General features: G+C 49.0%; 1 protein-coding gene across 1 annotated transcript in view; it reads left to right on the plus strand.

The window, feature by feature from the left end:
- Nucleotides 1-19702, plus strand: part of Hkdc1 (hexokinase domain containing 1) — a 38943-nt gene extending 19241 nt beyond the window's left edge. The window contains exons 10-18 of the mRNA XM_041656390.1: nt 217-521; nt 2324-2469; nt 2546-2665; nt 6267-6362; nt 6483-6582; nt 8572-8755; nt 10795-10950; nt 16561-16794; nt 18868-19702. Of these exons, the coding sequence (XP_041512324.1) occupies nt 217-521; nt 2324-2469; nt 2546-2665; nt 6267-6362; nt 6483-6582; nt 8572-8755; nt 10795-10950; nt 16561-16794; nt 18868-19015 (1489 nt within the window). The 3' untranslated portion in view covers nt 19016-19702. The remainder of the gene's footprint in view (nt 1-216; nt 522-2323; nt 2470-2545; nt 2666-6266; nt 6363-6482; nt 6583-8571; nt 8756-10794; nt 10951-16560; nt 16795-18867) is intronic.
- The last annotated feature ends 200 nt before the right edge of the window (nt 19703-19902 follow it).

Genomic DNA, 19902 nt, shown 5'->3' on the forward strand with positions numbered 1-19902 from the left:
GACCGAGCAAGCAAATCCTTCCTCTTCAGACAGAGGGGGCATCTATCACCCACTGTTCACGCACACGCCCTCTGTGTTGAAACATCAGCTCTTCCCTTAGCTTCCAGAGCAAGCAGGGCCTCTAGAACACGTTGCCCGCTAGCCCCGTGTCTGTTCCCGCTGGCCACACCCAGCTCTTCTGACTCTTCAGTATCCGACTGTCACCTCTACCTTCAGGTACCCCAAACGCCTGCACAAGGTGGTGAGGAGACTGGTCCCAAACTGTGATGTCCGTTTCCTCCTGTCAGAGAGTGGCAGCACCAAGGGGGCCGCCATGGTGACCGCGGTAGCCTGTCGGGTGCAGGCCCAGCGTAAGCAGATTGACAAGGTGCTGGCCTTGTTCCAGCTGACCCGAGAGCAACTCATAGGTGTGAGGGACAAGATGCGGACTGAACTAGAGTACGGGCTGAAGAAAAAGACTCACGCTCTGGCTACGGTGAAGATGCTCCCCACCTATGTCTATGGGATGCCTGATGGCACAGGTAGGTTGGGACAATTGTCACCTGCTCTGTAGGGTGTGCAGAGCTCCCATGGACACTCTGCAAACGCAGTGAGTGTTAGAGCCTTGGGCGAGAAGAGAGGGCAGTCGGTAGAGGTTAGTTCTGGAGCTGCAAGACCTGGTTAAACCTTGTGTGTGTGAGTGTGCATGTGTGCGCACGTGGGCATGTGTGTGCGTGCGCACATGCATGTGGCCATGTGTGTGTGTGTATGCATGTGTGTATGTGTTCTCAGTGCAGGTGAGAATAGGAACAGACCTCATGGCTGTAATGGCATCTGTGGCAATTTTGAGAAAGAAAGAGAGACCGGTGTGGTTAGACCTGAGTAGGTAAATGGAGAGCAGTGAGAGTTTGTGTAGACCAGGCTCTCACCCTGTGTAGAGCAGGCTCTGACCCTGTAGACCAGGCTCTGACCCCATGTAGACCAGGCTCTCCCCCTGGGTAGACCAGGCCCTCACCCTGAAAGGCAGAGGAGGAAGGGGTTCTGAGGTTAGGGACCTGCACAGTTAATTCCACAATGTAGAGCTGGAGGTGGCTTCCCAGCCAGGGGACTAGGGAACGAGAGTTGGTTTATACCAGGCTAGTGAGATGGCTCAGGGGGTAAAGGTGCTTACAGCGGAAGCCTGGCAACCTGAGTTCAACCCCAGGGTCACACGTGGAGGTGGAGGGAGAGAACAAACGCCACAAAGTTGTTCTCTGACCTCTGCATACATGTGTGCCGTGCTGTGGCACACGTGCCCCCCCCCCCCCCGCACAGCTGCAGACACTAAAAGGAGAACAGCCTCGTGCTTATGGTGTAAGGTCCCCTGGACGGTTTAAACAGGATGGAAATGCTCTCCACTCAGGATAGCTGACCAGGATCCCCCCCCCCCCTTAGGGTCCCCGAGTGCCTGGTGAATATAACCTCTACCAGAAGCCCTGACTCAGCACAGTACTCAGGACCTGTTGGTCAGTGGAGTTTAGAGCTAGAAGCATCCTTGAAGGCCCAACCTCCTTGTAGGTTTTGTTTGTTTGTTGTTGTTTTACTCTTATTCTTTGGGGACTGACTCCAGCCCCCAAATAAACACAGGAGACTTATTCTTTCTTACAAATGCCCGGTCTTCGCTTGGCTTGTTTCTAGCCAGCTTTTCTTTAACTATCCCATCTACCTTGTGCGTCTGGGCTTTTTCCTTTATTTCTGCATTTCTTTTTCTCCTTCTATGTCTGGCTATCTGACTGTGGGGCTGGCTCCTGGCATCTTCCTCTCCTCCTTTTCTTGCTTGCTCCCTCTTCTTTCTTCCTATTTATTCTCTCTGCCTGACAGCCCCGCCTATCCCTCTCTCCTGCCTAGCTATGGGCCACTCAGCTCTTACTAGACCAATCAGGTGTTTTAGGCAGGCAAAGTAACACAGCTTCACAGAGTTAAACAAATGCCACATAAAAGAATGCAACACATCTTTGCGGCATTAAGCAAATATTCCACAGCATAAAAATTGTAACACATAATTTCCACAACACCTCTTCCTTCAGTAGACATTGAAAGAAGCACAAGAAGCTCTTTCTCAGAAGCCGTGGGTGGTATGGGTGGTGCATGGGTCTTGGGGGAAATGAGGGCCAAGAGAAATGCCCTGGCTTAAGGCTGGTTCAAGACGCCTGCTGGGGCCTGAAGCTCCTTTGGTCTAGGAGTCCAGGAGCAGAGGCTCCCTTTCTGCTGGGCTTGGCCCTCTATCCTTCCTCTAAGCTTCCAGTAGGAGGTCCCTGCTCAGCCTTCGTGGGTGGGGTGCAGCCTCCACTTTTCTCTACCACAGAGAAAGGAAAGTTTCTTGCCCTGGATCTGGGGGGAACCAACTTCCGAGTTCTCCTGGTGAAGATCCGAAGTGGTCGGAAGTCGGTGCGAATGTACAACAAGATCTTTGCCATCCCCCTGGAGATCATGCAGGGGACTGGAGAGGAGGTGAGCCTTAGGCCTGGGTGCCAGCTGCCACACCCCTCAGTGCCCGCCCTGCATGAATGCCACTCTCTCCCTGCAGCTGTTCGACCACATCGTGCAGTGCATCGCTGACTTCCTGGACTACATGGGCCTCAAGGGGGCCCAGCTGCCTTTGGGCTTCACATTCTCCTTTCCCTGCAGACAGACGTGCATCGACAAGGTAAGGCGGCCTTGCCAAGCATGCGGCCGGCCTAAAGGCTGCCCTCCCTCACGGCAATTTCAAGGTTCCTCTTGTCCGTGCTCACGTTAGGGTTTGTTTCTGAGACAGGGTCTCATGTATTCCAGGCAGGCCTCCAATTCCCTACGTAGCAAGGATGACCTTGAACTTCTGAACCTCCTGCTTCTGCCTTCTGAGTCCTGGGATTACAGGCCCGCACCACTGTACCCGGTGCACGTGGTGCTGGGGGTCGAACCCAGGGCTGTGTGTATACCAGGCAAGCGCTCTACTGACCAAGCCACGTCACCAGGCCACTGTTCACACGCTGGGAGTACATCGTGTAGAAGGTTTTAATCATGTAAAGGTTTTTCTGTTTACAAGCTTTCATTAATCCCTATTTGGTGCTTTGAAATTCGCAAAAGAGTTAAGGGTTTCATTCCTCTGCAGGCAGCTGGGTGCAGGATTCCCTATAGGTACTGTAATCCGCTGTTGCTCAAGTTTATTCGACAGAATGACATGGTGCTTTCACAGACCCTGCACACACCCTTCTGAACGCCATCTCTAGACCTAGTCATTAGGGGAGGATGTTCAGAGTCCGGATGCATCAGGACAGATCCAGTTCCATTTCCTGAATACTTTTAAATTATTTTTGTTTGTTTTTGAGTCTCTGCTTGCGTGTGCTTCTGTGCAACACAGTGCCTGTGGAGGCCAGAGGAAGACAGCAGATCCCCTGGAACTGGAGTTCCAAGGCAGTTGTGAGCCACCAGGTGGGTGCTGAGAACCGAACCTGGGTCCTTTGCAAGAGCAAGAAGCCAGGCTCTGAACTGCTGAGCCGTCTCTCTAGCTCCTTTCTGAACATTGTTCATCCACAAGTTGGTTGGCTCTAGGGAGTATCCCTCTCAGATGTGGCCTGCTATGCAATAAAGGGACGCATGAGACCCTATTAGAAAAGAGGGGTCCAATCGTTTTATGGAGAGGTTTGAGAAGGTAATTACCAGGGAAGGCTAATTAGTACAACTGGGAAATGATTTTTGTGTTCTTCTGAACAGCATATGTGAACAGGGAGGCACCGAAGTTGTAGGGTTTTGCTGTTTGACAAAAGACAGTTCACCCAGGTAGCTTAAGGGCACCTGCTTGTAACACCAGCACTTGGGAGATGGAGGCAGGAGGATCCAGAGTTGGAGGCCAATTGTGTCTACGTAGGGAGTTCAGTGCCAGCCTGGGTTACATGACCCCAATAATGAGGAGGAGGAGGAAGAGGAGGTTGGATTAATTGAGATATACTATGTATACCAAAAGCATCCACAGTGTTATTCTGTGCCAGACATGGACTTCACCTGGCTTGGGGTGGAGGAAGAGCAAGACGGCAGTTAAGAGCACCGAATCTGAGCCGTATTGTCAGGCTCCTCATTTATTGGCTCCTTGGTTTGGTTTCTTCATTTTATAGGTGAGGTTAGGGGCTAGAGATGAGTCAGCAATTAAGAGTGTTTACTGTTCTTGCAAAGGACTCAGGCTCAGTTCACAGCACCCACATGGTGGCTCTAGTCCCAGGGCATCTGACACCCTCTTCTCACTTTGACACCTGCACACACATGATGCGCATACACTCACAGACTCTCTCACACACACACAAGCACACACACATACACACACACGTACTCATACAGACTTAGAAAATAAATACGTCTTTATAAAATGAGGGTAGAAATTCTGCTTACTTTTGTAGGCGTGACTGTGGGTTTTCAGATTTCTGTGTAATTATAGTTGACTGTTTTGCCCATTGAAAGTAGATAGCAGAGCCACATTATGTGATCTGGGAAGCTCTCCACAGTGTGTTGCTAAGCAAGGAAAACAACACTCGTAATTTACACAAAATATGAATTTGCTCATTTCAAAGTACACGTAGTGGAGAGAAAAGGGTTCGGAGGGATTTTACTCTTAGGAAGGGAAGTCAGGGATCTATTCATCTCAGTTACATTTTAGTTTAGTTTTTTTTAAGCCAATGCACTCATGCTATCACTGCCATTAAGAATGAATAGACTAGCGGGGTACAGTGGGGGCACACCTTTAAGCCCAGCCCTTGAGAGGCTGAGACAGGCAGATCTTTATGGTCCACATAGTGAGTTCAGGACAGCCAGGGCTGCATAACGAGACTCTGTCTCAGAAATAAACAAAACAAAATAAAACGACAACAACAAAAACTAAAACCAAAACAAAACATAAAAAAACAACCAACCAAGCAAGCAAACAAAAAAAACACAAGCCAGAAAGAATGAACAGACTGTGTGGGGAAGAACCCAGCATGGCCGTTAGTGGTTCTGAGTGACCGATGGGGCTCAAACTCTGAAGCACCTCTGCTCCGAGACACCGGCATCTCATGGCTGTCCTGATGCCCAGAGGAGGCTGGTGAAAAGGGTGGACAGTTGGGAGCCAAGATGGCAGTGGTCGCAGGGAAAAGAAAGATGGAAGTTATATATTATTTTTTATATGGCTATAATGTATAAAAAAGGTTTTCCAGTTTGGAGTATGTCCTGAGAACTGTGGAAGGGAGACGGAGACTTGATGACTGAGGGCCTCAGGGTGCGATGTCATCGTCATCACACCCTGAGGCCCTCAGCCATCAAGTCTCCGTGGGCCATCCTCCCTGGTCCAGCACCCTAGTGCTGCCAGTTGCTCCCACTTCCAGTTTTCTAGGCTGCAGAGCTGGGCTAGATAAATCCCAGACCAGGGTAATAGCCTCTAAACACTAACATACCCCCACGAACATTAAGTGTATTGATTTTAGAAAATATAGAAAAACTAAAATGTACTCATAGCGGACTGGAGAGATGGCTCAGCAGTTAAGAACACTGGCTGCTCTTCTAGAGGTCCTGAGTTCGATTCCCAGCAACCACATGGTGGCTCACAGCTAGCTCTAGTGAGATCTGATGGCATAAAGCATGCTTGCAGATAGAGCATGCAGATACATTAAATGAATGAATGAATCTTTTAAAAACATGCACACATAGTCTTGGATCCAAAGATAATCATCCCTTGGGCACATATCGTTCCAGGCCCTTTTCTCGGCTGAATATTTCTGTCATTTTATAAGTAAAAGTAGGCTTCATCTCTACCTGTGTTTTAACGACTTTCATTTAAAAGTGTATGATGAGTACGATTCTTCAAAGTGCCATGTTTCCTGACAGTGCAGTTGTTCTGGTTTGTGTTAGCTTTGATAATAATGGAGAAGACAGTAAATCCTTGCAGTACTGTTGGGCGGGAGAACAAGATGGCGCTTTTCACTGTATAACAATGCCTTGGCTGACAGGATTGGCCTTGTATAACTCGACCTCTGAGGACTCCTCAGTCTGTTACGGGCCACATTAGAAGCAGGATGACTCTGACTCCAGACTTTGATTCTGTGTGGCGACTCTTGAAGACCATGCAGAGCTATGCAGAGTCCACTTGGCAGGAGCCCTTGTCTGGCCCATGTTGGGAAGGTAGAGATAGAAGCAGGCCAAGAGCATGCATGTTCCCTGGGATCAGATTCGTATCTCATGTCTGTTGGAGCTGCTCTGTGACCCTATGATGTGCTGCTCAAATGACAACCCCTTCTTTGTTTCAGGGGACCCTAGTAGGGTGGACCAAAGGCTTCAAGGCCACCGACTGCGAAGGGGAGGACGTGGTGGACATGCTCAGAGAAGCTATCAAAAGGAGAAACGTAGGCTATGGACCTTGCCCTCTTCCCCTGCTCTGCCATGCTATGCCCAGGCCCTGTAACACAGGCCTTGGTGCCTCTTGCACAGTCTGTTTTCAGGGCCGTTGCTTGCTTCCTTCACAGGAGTTTGACCTGGACATAGTTGCAATTGTGAATGACACGGTGGGGACCATGATGACATGTGGCTATGAAGATCCCAATTGTGAGATTGGCTTGATAGCAGGTGAGTGGTCAAGCATGACCCCCTGGCTTGGTCCTATTTGACTCTCTTGAGGAGTTGGGGGGCGGGGGTCACTGCTCTACTGCCAGAGGTTACTCTAAAGGTGGATGCAGTTCAGTCTGGGGTTCTAGGCCAACTAATTCCAAATCTCTTAATGTCCATCTCACCAAGGCTCTAAGCCATGGTCATTCTGTTCACTGAGGAAGAAGACACACAAAAGAGTTTTCTTCCTAGCCGGGCGGTGGTGGCGCACGCCTTTAATCCCAGCACTCGGGAGGCAGAGGCAGGCGGATCACTGTGAGTTCAAGACCAGCCTGGTCTACAAGAGCTAGTTCCAGGAGAGGCTCCAAAACCACAGAGAAACCCTGTCTCGAAAAACCAAAAAAAAAAAAAAAAGAGTTTTCTTCCTTTTTTTAAAGATTTATTTATTTATTATATATACAACATTCTGCCTCCATGTATGCCCACACGCCAGAAGAGGGTACCAGATCTCATTACAGATGATTGTGAGCCACCATATGGTTGCTGGGAATCGAACTCAGGACCTCTGGAAGAGCAGCCAGTGCTCTCAACCACTGAGCCATCTCTTCAGCCCGTTTTCTTCCTTTGCATTTTGGACATCTTCATACTTGATACCGTGTGTCATCTTTAGATTCTCCCCTCATTACAATGCCCCCCTTCCTTAGACTCCCTTCTTTGAACTTAAGGTTCTGATACCCGTGTCTTGGATGGAAGGAGGCCTTGGGGACATGATTGTCTGGGGCCACAGAGCTCCGCTACACACCTTGCCATTGTCTAGATCCGTCTGGCTCTTTGTGTGCATGTGAAGGGCAAGATTTAGCTGGAGAAAGGGTGTGTTTTGAAGTGACACAGGAGCTTTAGATGCCTTTAGAAGTAGCCTGGCAGTGGTCCAGATTTAAAGCGGCTTCCAGAGGGAGAAGGGGACAGGTGGGATTTAAAGATGAGCATGAATAGCCTTCTAGATGACAGCGTAGCTGAGTGGTGACAGAACCCAGAGAAGTGGCTCTGGGGCTTGTCTGGGCTCACGGGATAAGAGCAAGAGGCTAGACAGGCACATGAAGACCAACAGACACGTGTTTGGTGCTCTCCCTCAGACTCCCATTGGCTGGTAAGCATGAACAGGCTAAGTATTCTGACTCCTGTGAGTTTACCCATCGGCAGGAAGGTTGGGCCACATCCAGGAGGTCACAAAGATGAGGCCTTTGCAAGTGAATAGGATAGGTACCTAGACCACTGTGTGAGCTCCAGGGCCAGGTCGTGGGCAGGAAGGAAAGAATGGCTCCCAGATACCAAAAGTCCTCGTGTCCAACGTTGGACTATTCCTCGTGGTCCTCGTGCTGACTGCTAAGCCTGTTGCTCCTTGGAAGCTTTGTTTGCCGATGAGATTGCTGCTGCTGCTGCCGCTGCTGAGGATGATGGGGAGGATGGTGATGAGAATATTGATAACAATGGTGATAGGGATAATCATGATGATACTGATGATGGGCAAGATGGCCAGGATGTTGGTGATGATGATGATAATGCTTCTGCTGTGAGGATGCTGATGGGAATGATGTGGGATGATGATGTGGCTGGAGATACTAATGGTGGTGGGGAATATGACGGTAGGGAAGATGACGATAGCACTGCTAATGATGGGAATGATGCTTATGGTGATCCTGATGATGATGGAGGGATGATGATAGTGGTGGTAATGGGGACAGTGATGATGATGGGGATGCTGTTGCTACTGCCGAAGATGGCACACATCACTCATTGGCTACTTAGCATGTGGAGAAAATATACTAATGCCTTATTTTTGTCTTTATAACAACTCCATAGAGCACTTGCTTAAGACTGGCCAGCTGAATACAAAGCTGGAATCCCCACTAGTCTCTGTCTCAGACCCCACCCTTTTTTATGGGACTCACCTGCATCTCTTAGATCTAGTGTCATCTTTGAGGTCTAAAGTCCCTCCATGATTCCTTCCAGGGACGGGAAGCAACGTGTGCTATATGGAGGAGATGAGGAACATTGAGCTGGTGGACGGGGACGAAGGGCAGATGTGCATCAACACGGAGTGGGGAGGATTTGGAGATAACGGCTGCATAGATGACATCTGCACCCAGTACGACAAGGAAGTGGATGAGGGCTCCCTGAATCCGGGCAAGCAGAGGTGAGAAAGGCAGGTACTTGTGTGTGTACTGTGTGTGATGGGAGCAGTCTCTCCAAACCCAGGAACCATTCTGTTCTGGTAGCATCAGCCTGATTAGCCTTGTCTATGTCTATACCTCTGTACCAGATGTCAGTGCAGGGTCATCCTAGAATAAAAGAAGGCCATCCTGGCATTTCTAACAGGGAAGGAGGGGTCACTTTTCTAATCTCTGTTGGGTACCATGAAGGCTACTAGAGTTCAGGAAACTGGCCAGAAGCGGTGTACTAGGCCCTGTTTGTGAGCCTGGGCCCTTCCACTGGAACAGGGGTGTGAGACTTCTGTAAAGGACCAGAGAGTGTTTTAGACTTTGTGACCCCTACCATCTCTGTCCCATTTAAGCTTGATATTGGTATAATAATATGTAAGCTGAGCGGAAACAGGTTTATTATGATGGCTGATAAGCAAAGAGAGGCTGAACAGTTGGGAACGTGCTGAGACTGGGTTCAAGGACACTTTTGGGGACTGTCGAGATGAGAGCATTGTCTATAAAGAGACTTGAGCAAGGACAGGATGGGTATTGGCGGTTCTTCACCCTGCTTTGGTAATTTTTATGGCTGGGTGGCAGGTGAGCTGTTGTAACCCCAAGTGTGAGCCGATCTGAAACAAAGGGCCCTCAGGCTGAGGGTGCAGTGCAGTTGTGGCATTCTGGTGTAGTACACACGAAGCCTGGGCTCAGTTCTTAGCACTGAGTTAGGAAGGGTTTGAAGGCCTTATCTTCGAATGCCTTTGTGGCTTTTCTCTCGGGTAAAGTGTCCTGTGTCTCTCTGCGGGGGCTCCTATGTCTGGACCGAGGATTTAATGGACTGGAACTGGAATTTCGAATGTAATGAGGACGTGACTGCTCCTAGGTAAGGTTGATGAGAAGCTTTTTATTGTAGACAGGAGGGAGAGTGCAGCCAGAAGCATCTGGAAGAGTCCAGAGCAGGAAGAGGAAGCAGTAGACTGAACTGGGCCATGCAAGGAGTGAAAAGGAGAGAAGGCCAAGAGATGGGAACAAGAGCCAGGAGCAGAGGACCAAGAAAACACAAGGCCAAAACAGCAGAGTTAGACAGGAATGAGAAGCTGGGGAAGGGAAGTCCATGGACCGAAGTTTAGAGCAGGGGCCAGGGTGAGAAGAGCTGAGGAGCCAGGGATCCAGCATGTGCTTTGGTATGCTAGAAGGTACCACAGTGAGCCGTTTGTCCTTTGAACCTGACAGAGCTGCCTTGTGATTTTGTGCACTTTTTCTACTGGGTCCTAGAACAGTTGTGGGTAGGAGACTGCCACACAGGTCTCCATGTGTGCATGACTTGTGTTTTGTGTCCATTCACCTCTGCACTCGGTGCTCGGTGGGAGTCGGGCTCCCCAGCACAGTGAGGAGCTAGGAGCGCTGTGGGACTGTGCTCTGTGGCCTGAGGCTTCCCACTGCTGGCTCCTTTCTAAGACCCCTTCTTCTCTTGCTGTATGTCCTTATGGAGCATGGTGGGAAAGGAAAAAGGATATTTTTTTCTTTTTTCTTTTCTTTTCTTTTTTTGCACTCCTTGAGTGTTGGTAGCTTGTGATCTCTGGTGCACAGATGTCTTCAAAGGCAAAGTTGATATCCCTGTGTCTAATGCAAAACCAAAACCCAAATGAAATAATCACAGCAGAGGAGATCCCTAGCAGCATGGACTGGCAGCAGGAGGCTGGGAGGGCTGGCATTGGGGCCATTGGAGAGGTGACTCCTGCCTTCTGCAGTCCCTAGAATTCTGCTTTCTTCCCTGGCTTACAGATGAAGCTCATACGAGGGGCTCACATCCATCACGTGACTGGGATATGGGAAACTGGGCTTGGCTCCCAGGTGGCTCTGAAGCCTTCCTTTCTCACTTCACCCTGTTCTCTGTATTATATGTATTTGACGACTATAGAAAGAACTCCCCTAGGCCACTCTGGACCATGTGACATGCTCTCCACACCCAGACCTGGGTCCTTAGAAACCGTTCTTCTGCCCTCATCAGTCTTATCCCCTCTTCCCCAAACAGATATGAGAAAATGACCAGTGGGATGTACCTGGGGGAGATTGTAAGGCAGATCCTGATTGATCTCACCCGGCAGGGGCTCCTCTTCCGAGGGCAGATTTCAGAGAGGCTCCGGACCAAGAGTATCTTTGAAACCAAATTCCTGTCACAGATTGAAAGGTAATGTGTGATCAAACTTACTTGCTTAGTGTGGGATGCTTGGGAAGGCAATGGCTGCCATCCCCCGGGTGGGAAGATTTGAGACTGGAAAATGAAAGCAGTACTGGGGGCATAGCTCACTTGGGGGAGTGCCTGTCTAGCATGGCGATGCCCTGGGTTCGATCCCCAGCATCCTCATAAAGCAGGCCTGGTGGTTCCTCTCCGCACTCAGGAAGTGGAGGCAGGAGGATGAGAAACTCAAGTCCATCGTTGGCTGCATAGTGAGTTTGAGGCCATTCTGGAGTCTGTGAAACCCTGGAGAGAGAAACAGAGAGTGTGCAGGAAGGCATCAGTAGGCATGATGTCCCCCAGTGCTGCCTGCATCAGGTTCCAGCCCAGAGGACAGCACACTGCCCAGGGGACGAGTTTAGCCTCAGGACACTCTGTTGAAGGGACTGAGTTCTCTACGAAGGTTCCAGAAGAACTGCGTGGAAATCCAGTTAGGGGAAAAGTTAACCCTGCTCTATTCCTGAAAAGATGGTAGATCTATAACAAAGAAAACCACCCATATGCTGTTACAAAACACAGCTAATTTTTTTGTGAACTGTGTGCCCTCTTAAGTTCTTTAATATGTGCAAACTTGTTTGGTACGTGCTATCATATTACATATCATTTGCATATTATTTATCCAGTGTTTAGTTGTAGGAAATTTCACTTAAAATGTGTTTGGTAGGCCGGGCGATGGTGGCGCACGCCTTTAATCCCAGCACTCGGGAGGCAGAGGCAGGCGGGATCTCTGTGAGTTCGAGACCAGCCTGGTCTACAGAGCTAGTTCCAGGATAGGCTCCAAAGCCACAGAGAAACCCTGTCTCGAAAAACCAAAAAAAAAAAAAATGTATTTTGTTTGTTTGTTTGTTTTTGAGACAGGGTCAGCTGTAGCCCAGGTGGCCTCAGAGTTGCAGTGTGGCTGAGGTCTGCCTCTACCTCCCACGAGCTGGGGTTCTGAAGGGTGTGCTGCCATGCCTGCCTTCTGTTTTCCATTTTACTTTTTAATTATGGAAAATTTTAAGCATCTCCGAAAGTAGAACAATAGTGAAACGGACCCAGTGTTTCCATCACTGCCCCCAACAAAGGTCAACTCATCACCAAAGCGGCTTTGTCGCACACTCCTACCGGCCAGCCTCCGGCTAGGCTAATTATAGGACCCACACCTATGTCAGCTCGTTTATGAATATTTCAAATGTATTTCTAAAGTAGGAGCTCTTAAAAACCATAACCGAGTACCATTAACATACCCCAAAGAGCTAATGTTAAACCTTAATCTCAAAATAGCTTTTTAGCCTGGGCAATGGGGGCTCACACCTTTAATCTCAGCACTCGGGAGGCAGAGGCAGGCGTAGCTCTGTGAGTTCTAGTCCAGCCAGGTCTACAGAGCCAGTTCCAGGACAGTCAGGGTTGTTACACAGAGAAACCCTGTCTCCAAAAACTGAACAAAAAAACAAAACAAAACATCTTCTTAGACTTCTGTTTCCCAAATTGCCAAACAAAACCAGAAACAAACAGTAGTGTAGTTGGGCGGTGCTTTAGTAGCCAAACAAGGCTTTCCGATTTGGCTGGAGTGTCTAAAATATATTTTACTCTATGGGCATCCCCTCGCCCCCTTATTTTCCCTAACTGCATAGCTGTTGAGGAAACCGTCTCTTATCCTACAACTTTCCTGTATTCCCAAGTTTGATGACGATAGCATTCAGCTCTCTTCACTGTCTCTTGTATTTTCTGGAAATCTTAGTTACCCTGGATGCCTGATGAGATTCAGTGTTGACTTTTGGTCTTTCTATCTTTTTTCCATACTGTTACCACTCACTGATGCTTGTTCTGACAACCTTATGCTGTCAGCATTCATGAGAATATTTCTTGGGAGAGAACCTCCCTTTACCATCTCATTAGTGTGATAAGCGTTTTGAATAGCTTCGTGAGACTTCCCTGTTACTATGCTATAATTTGCTAAAATTCCCTTTAGCATACGATGCCAGGGTTATAATTTATGAATTTTTGTTATTCTGAGCAACACCATAATTACTATTTTTGCACACAGTCATTTGTGGCTTATGAATTATTTACTTACATTTGAAAAAAGGAGCACTTCCCCTAGAGTACATTGCTTTCTGGAGAGTGGCTTCTGAGGCTGGGGATGTGGGTTTGTTAGAGCGTTTGCCTAGCATGCACACCGCATATGGTTCAGTTCCCAGCACAGAGTACGCCAGGTCTGGTGGAGCACGCTTGGAATCCCAGCACTTGAGAGGCAAAGAAAGACAAGTTTAAGGGTATCTTTGGTTATGTGATGAGCTCTAGGGCAGCCTGGGCTACATGAGACCCTGTCCAAACAACAAGAGGTACTTTCCCTTTCTACCATCACTATCAGTATGCACAGATACGCTGGCTTCTCTCAACCTGTGCACAACCATTGAATTTTAGTGATCTTTCTGGTTAGATGGTTATGAATGAGAAATCACTCCGGGGGCAGTGTGACAAGACTTTATTCCAAAACACGATTCAGTAAACTAACAGGAAGAAAAGAAAAATGCATTGGTGTCCTCACTTTGCAAGTGAAGTCAGGGGTCATGAGGGAGCTGCTGTAGGGTTCTTGCTCTCTGGGGAGCTGGCAGAAGATAGAATCACTGTAGAATTGGGAGCTATAAGAAGAGAGCTCAGGGATTAAGAGCAGTGGCTGCTCTTACAGAGGACCTGCGTTCAGTTCCTAACACCAGCATGGCAACGTCACAGCCTGGAACCCTAATTCCAGAGGATCTGGTGCCCTCTTCTGGCCTCTGCAGGCATGACTTACTCAGTGCAGGCAAAACACTCATATGCATATATAAATCTTTAAAAAGAGGAGGAGGAGGAGGAGAGGAGGAGGAGGAGCAAAAGGAGGTGGAGGAGAAGGGGAAGGAGGAAGGGAGGAGGGGGAGGAGGAACAGGAGGAGGTAGAGGAGAAGGAATAGTAGGTGGAAGAGGAGGAGGAGGTGAGGAGGAGGTGGAGGAGAGGGAGGAGGTGAAGGAGAAGAGGGAGAAGGTGGAGGAGGAGCAAGAGGAGGTGGAGGAGGTGAAAGAGGAGGAGGTGGAGGAGGAGGGGAATCAGCAGTAGCATATGGTCTAGAATGCTAATGAGCAGGTGTAACCAGCAGGATCCCCTGAGAACAGCTCCCCCCTCAGTCAGCTTGGCTGGCCGGTGCCTTGTGTTCTGTTTCCCCTGAGCCCAAACTAGTTCTTCCTAGAAGCCAGGTATAGCCTTTATCTCAGCACTTAGCTGAAGCAGGAGAGTCAGAGTTTGAGGCCAGTCTGGGTTTCAAAGAAAGACCCTGAGGAGAAGGAGGGGGAAAGGGAAGTGGAGAGAGGGAGAGTTCACTTTCTCTGTTGGTGGTGTGCTTGCCTAGCATGCAGGAAGCCCTGGGTTCGATTCCTAGTATCACAAAATAAATAAGCAAAAGGAAGAAAATCAAGAAGTGCTTATAACCCAACCAAGGTCTCAGGAACTGTTCTTCAGCCTTTTCTCTTTTTTAAATTTTCTTAAAATTGATTTATTGAGCTATAAATTTTTCTCTGCCCCTCTCCTTTCCCTTCAGCCTTTTCTGGTCAAAGACAAATGTTAAAACAAACTCACTAAAAAAAAAAAAAAAAAAAAAAAAAAAAACCAAGCTAGCATGCTGTCTGAGACCAATGGCACACATGCTTTACCATCCCTGGCTTCTGCAGCAGTGAGCATTTCCCATGACATGAAATCCCCAAGGTCTGCAGACATGGAACTCTGTAGCCTGGCTGGCCACTGTCTGATCCCTGCTTGGCCACAATGGTGACCTGTCAATCATTCTTTGGAGGGCACTAATTTCCCCTGAGCATCACTGAGATGGTTAAGTATGCAACCTCACAGGCTTTAGTTTAAGGTTCAGAGGTGAGTGTAAGTATCATTAGTTATCACTGGTTCCCTATGACTTAACTGGAGTCTAGACTTGAGGCCAGGTTGTCCCTGTGGTGCCCTTTCTCCGTACATGTTCATGGTCCTGTCAGGTTCCCATTCTTTTTTAAAATTATTTTTATTACTTGAGAATTTCATATATGCATGTAATTTGTTTTGGTCAAACCCACCCCCACCCCCTTCTCTCCAGTTCCTATCTCACCTCCCCCAACACCATTCCCTCCCCAGTTTCATATATTGTTTTTAAGAAAACCTTCTGGGTCCACTTTATGTTGCCTGTATGTGCATGGGCATAGGGCCATCTACTGGAGTGTGAGTAGACTTTAGGGGCCCACATCCTGAGAAAACCAACTCTCTCAAGGTCACTGTCCCTTTTCCAACAGCCATCAATTGCCATAGCTCCTCGGCTAAGGGTAGGCTTTGTGACCTCCTCTGCCATCCATGCTAGGTCCTTCTCAGGTCGTGTGCATGTAGTCACAGCTGCTGTGGGTTCTGTGCAGCATCCTGTCGTGTCCAGAAAACCGTTTCCATGTAGTAGGCATTCACTATCTCGCTTCTTAAAACTCCTGCCTCCCCTTCTGGGATGATACCTAAGCCTTGGGAGGAGGGGATGTGATCTGGACGTCCTGACGAGGGCTGGCTACTCTGCAGTCTTCCGTCCTGTCTGTGTTAACAAGCTGTGACTCCCTGGAGGAAGTCTTTAATTCTCCCACTCTTTAATTCATCTATATGTGCCATATATTTCTGTAGTCACTTGATCACTGAGTGTCTCTAATCCTACCCAGGCTGCTGCTGAAACGGTTTCATCTTTTTCGTTATGGTTGTTTTTTTGAGACAGGGTTTCTCTGTAGTGTTGGAGCCTGTTCTGGAACTAGCTATTGTAGACCAGGCTAGTCTCAAACTTGCAGAGTCTCTGTCTCTGTCTGCCTCCCAACTGCTGGGTTTAAAGGCATGCACTAGTACCACCCAGCTTTTTTTTTTTTTTTTTGAGACAGGGTTTCTCTGTGTAGCCCTGACTGTCCTGGAACTCACTCTATAGACTAGGCTGGCCTCAAACTCAGAGATCTACCTGTCTCTGTCTCCCAAGTGCTGGAATTAAAGATGTGCACCACGGCCACTGGGTCATAGTTTCATCTTCAAAGAGCACATAGTAGCTGGGTTGACAGCACATACCTTTGATCCCAGCACTTGGCAGGTTACCATGAATCTCAGGCCAGACGGAGCTACATAGTGAATGCCAGGCCAGCCAGAGACTATACAGCGGGTAACAACTAGAAATAGGAGGAAATTGGCCTCTAGAATGGGAGAGAGTACCGCAGGGGAGTGCTAAGATGCTGGGAGGCTCCTGTCTAAGAGGATACCCCTAGTACCACAAGCCTCATACTCCTGGAACACATTTGTTCTGCTGGTTACCGACCCCAATATTAGCTCCTAGTGAAATGGACAAGGCTGTACCTAACACAAGGGCACTCACACCTTGCTCTTTAAAGGCAATGGGACTTCTGAGGGTAGAGGACTTTCTGTGTCTCTGACATTCTACACCCTCAGCCACTGACAGCATTCGTCCAGCTAAGGCCCCTTCTGGAAGACTCTGGATCATATGAGGCGGGTCCAGGTGCAGGAGGCAGCTCCTAATCTTCTGCCCTGCTTGTCCACAGTGACCGGCTGGCCCTCCTGCAGGTCAGGAAGATCCTGCAGCAGTTGGGCCTGGACAGCACGTGCGAAGACAGCATCGTGGTGAAGGAGGTGTGTGGGGCTGTGTCGCGGAGGGCTGCCCAGCTCTGCGGAGCAGGCCTGGCTGCCATCGTGGAGAAGAGAAGAGAAGATCAGGGGCTGGAGCACTTCAAGGTCACTGTGGGTGTGGACGGAACTCTTTACAAGCTTCACCCTCAGTGAGTGCCTGTGATGGATGTGGGAACTGGACAGAGGGCAGGCATGCTGGTAGCCAGGGCTGGACCTGGTGGACAGAGAGCAGGCATGCTGGTAGCCAAGGCTGGACCTGGTGGGCAGAGGGCAGGCATGCTGGTAGCCAGGGCTGGACCTGGTGGGCAGAGGGCAGGCATGCTGGTTAGCCAGGGCTGGACCTGGTGGGCAGAGGGTAGGCATGCTGGTTAGCCAGGGCTGGACCTGGTGGACAGAGGGCAGGCATGCTAGTAGCCAGGGCTGGACCTGGTGGGCAGAGGGCAGGCATGCTGGTTAGCCAGGGCTGGATCTGTTGGGCAGAGGGCAGACATGCTGGTTAGCCAGGGCTGGACCCACAGAAACTCCTCCTCTTCACAGTGGGACGATGTGGCCCCATGGGGAAGGTAACTGGGCATGGTAGAGTCCACTGCTGTTGAGGCTGAAGCAAGGGCTGGTGCTTCTGCTTCCTGATTGTCCACATGAGGCTAGGAGCCCAGCCAGGGTCCTTAAAGGACCTTTAAGGTCCTTATCTGTGCCAGGTCAACAGCAGTGACCTCTGTCTCTTAGAGCCCTGCAGAGATTAAATGGGCACCACCCAGCACCAGGGAAGTACACACTGTGATTACAGCACTCAGGGCCAGGCAGAGAGCATGGCCAGAGTGCCAGCCAGGTTTGACTTGGCCGTAATTTTTCAGTTCGGTCAGTGGACAGACAGATGAAGAGCCCCATCACACACAGAGGGTTGACTCTTGACCCGGCCGTATAGCAGCCAGGTGGCACATGGCCAGTTTTGTGTCTACTTTGGCTCTTTTTCTGTAGAATGAGGATAAAAATAAGTCAGAGTCACCTTGGAGGCTGTCATGAGGCTAAAGTTTAATAGCTTCACTAATAAAAATTTATTACTTTTTTGGTTTTTTCTTTCTTTTTTTGTTGTTGTTTCTGAGGCAGGGTTTCTCTGTGTAACCCTGGCTGTTCTGGAACTCACTCTGTAGACCAGGCTGGCCTTGAACTCAGAGATCCATCTGTCTCTGTCCCTGTGCAGAAATTAAAGGCATGCGCCACCACCACACGGCAAAAGCTATTATTTATTTTTTTTAAATATCTTTTAATTTATTATGTATACAATATTCTGTCTGTGTGTATGTCTACAGGACAGAAGAGGGCACCAGACGTCATTACAGATGGTTGTGAGCCACCATGTGGTTGCTGGGAATTGAACTCAGGACCTTTGGAAGAGCAGGCAATGCTCTTAACCACTGAGCCATCTCTCCAGCCCCCCAAAAGCTATTATTTTTGTTCAATGTATCCCATTTTATTTTGGTGGCAAGAGATGGATGAACAAGATTATAAAATCCCTGCGGTGCTGATCCTTGATTGGCTCACAGCTTCTCTCTTCGTCCCTTGGTGACACACACTTTGGGGTTCGGTTTCTGCAAATATAGACTTTAAAATATTTTTACATTTATTTTGTATGCATGTGTGCGCATATATGCATGTGTGTACATATGTACATACGTGGATGTGTGGGAGCCAGATCTCTATCGCCACAAGGGGCCCAGGAATTGAACTCAGATCATCAGGCTGGTGGCAGCCCCTCCAAACCATCTCGCCAGCTCCAAATCTCTTTCTTGAACTAAGATGACCAAAGGCAGAGAGAAAGCTTACAATCCTTTTAAAAGGTGCTGATGCCAGGCAGTGGTGGTGCACACCCAGGTATCTAATCTAAGTTTGAGGCCAGCCTGATCTACAGAGTGAGTTCCAGGACAGCCAAGCCTACCCAAGGAAACCCTGTCTCGAAAAACAAAAAACAAAACAAACAAACAATAAAAAGGTACTGAGAAACAAATTGATGGAGTGTCCCCCCTTCACAGTAAAAGCCCTCAGAACTAGGAATGAGAATCCCTTAGCCCGCTGAAGAGTTCCTGTGACAACCCTATAGCTAGCACCACGTTTGACTGATGAGAATGGCGTTTTCTCTGTGAGGTCAGAGAGGAAACCTTGGTCACAGCAGTCTATCTGCCAACCCCACTGCAAGGGCTGATGTGTCTTCCTCTTTGTCCCAGCTTTTCCCGGATACTGCAGGAGACCGTGAAAGAACTGGCCCCTCAGTGCGACGTGACGTTCATGTTGTCAGAAGACGGCAGCGGGAAGGGAGCAGCTCTGATCACAGCTGTAGCTAAGCGGTTACAGCAGCAGGAGAAGGAAAACTAGGTGGCCGCCGGGCCTGTGATGCCTCGTGCTGACCAGGGACCACCAGATGACCTCCTGGCTGACCTTCCCCTCTCCCTTAGCTTCCTGGTGCTGGCTTGGCAGTGACACTCAGCGACACCTCCATTTGGCATATTTTGGCCAACGATGGGCTGACATTTGAAATCAAAGGATCTGGCCCAAGAGATCCTGTTTTGGGAAAATTTTTCAGTTGAACTGTCAGCGTTCGATAGCTTCGAGTCCCTCAGCTGCTGGACTCCAGATCTGCCTGGGTGCCTGGTGACTTAGTTCCTCTCTGGCATTAAGCGACCTCTAACCTACAAATGAACCCTTGGGAGGGAGAAAGACGCTTAGTGAACTAGGAGATCTAGCTTAACATGGCCTCACTTATGTTCCTAGACACTGGGAGAACAAGGGCTTTGGCACATTCATCTCCAAATGCGGAGGAGTCCATGGCTCTGGAGCCAGGAGGAATCTTCCCATGTTCAGGTGCTCTGTGAGCACCCTGGGGTGTCAATCCCCGGATGTGTATTGAGGGCTGGGACACCACTTAAGGTACTTACTGTCTTTCATTTCATGTCATGCAGTAGGTGTCAGTCACTGCGGTCCACATGTGTTCCAAGACCGTTAGGTCTATGAAATACAGTCCGAGAATAAAAGAAACTTGAGTTTCTGGGAAACTTCGCGTGAGGTATTGATCTCTCTTCTGAGAGGCTTGATGGCACCTTCATGTCCTGTCAGGAGACTAAGGGACCTGTAGAGCCAGAGGTGATTTGGAGCCAGCTCTTTAGTCCAGACTTCCTGCCAAGAGGAGGACATGAGGAGCAGATTCTCCAAATTTCTCTTGATTGAAGTGAAGTCCTTCCAGCGACAAGTGGTGACCATGTGAC

Source organism: Microtus oregoni, unplaced genomic scaffold (assembly GCF_018167655.1).
Source record: "Microtus oregoni isolate MIOR12 unplaced genomic scaffold, Mior012 000007F_ref0000211, whole genome shotgun sequence".
NCBI classification, from domain to species: domain Eukaryota; kingdom Metazoa; phylum Chordata; class Mammalia; order Rodentia; family Cricetidae; genus Microtus; species Microtus oregoni.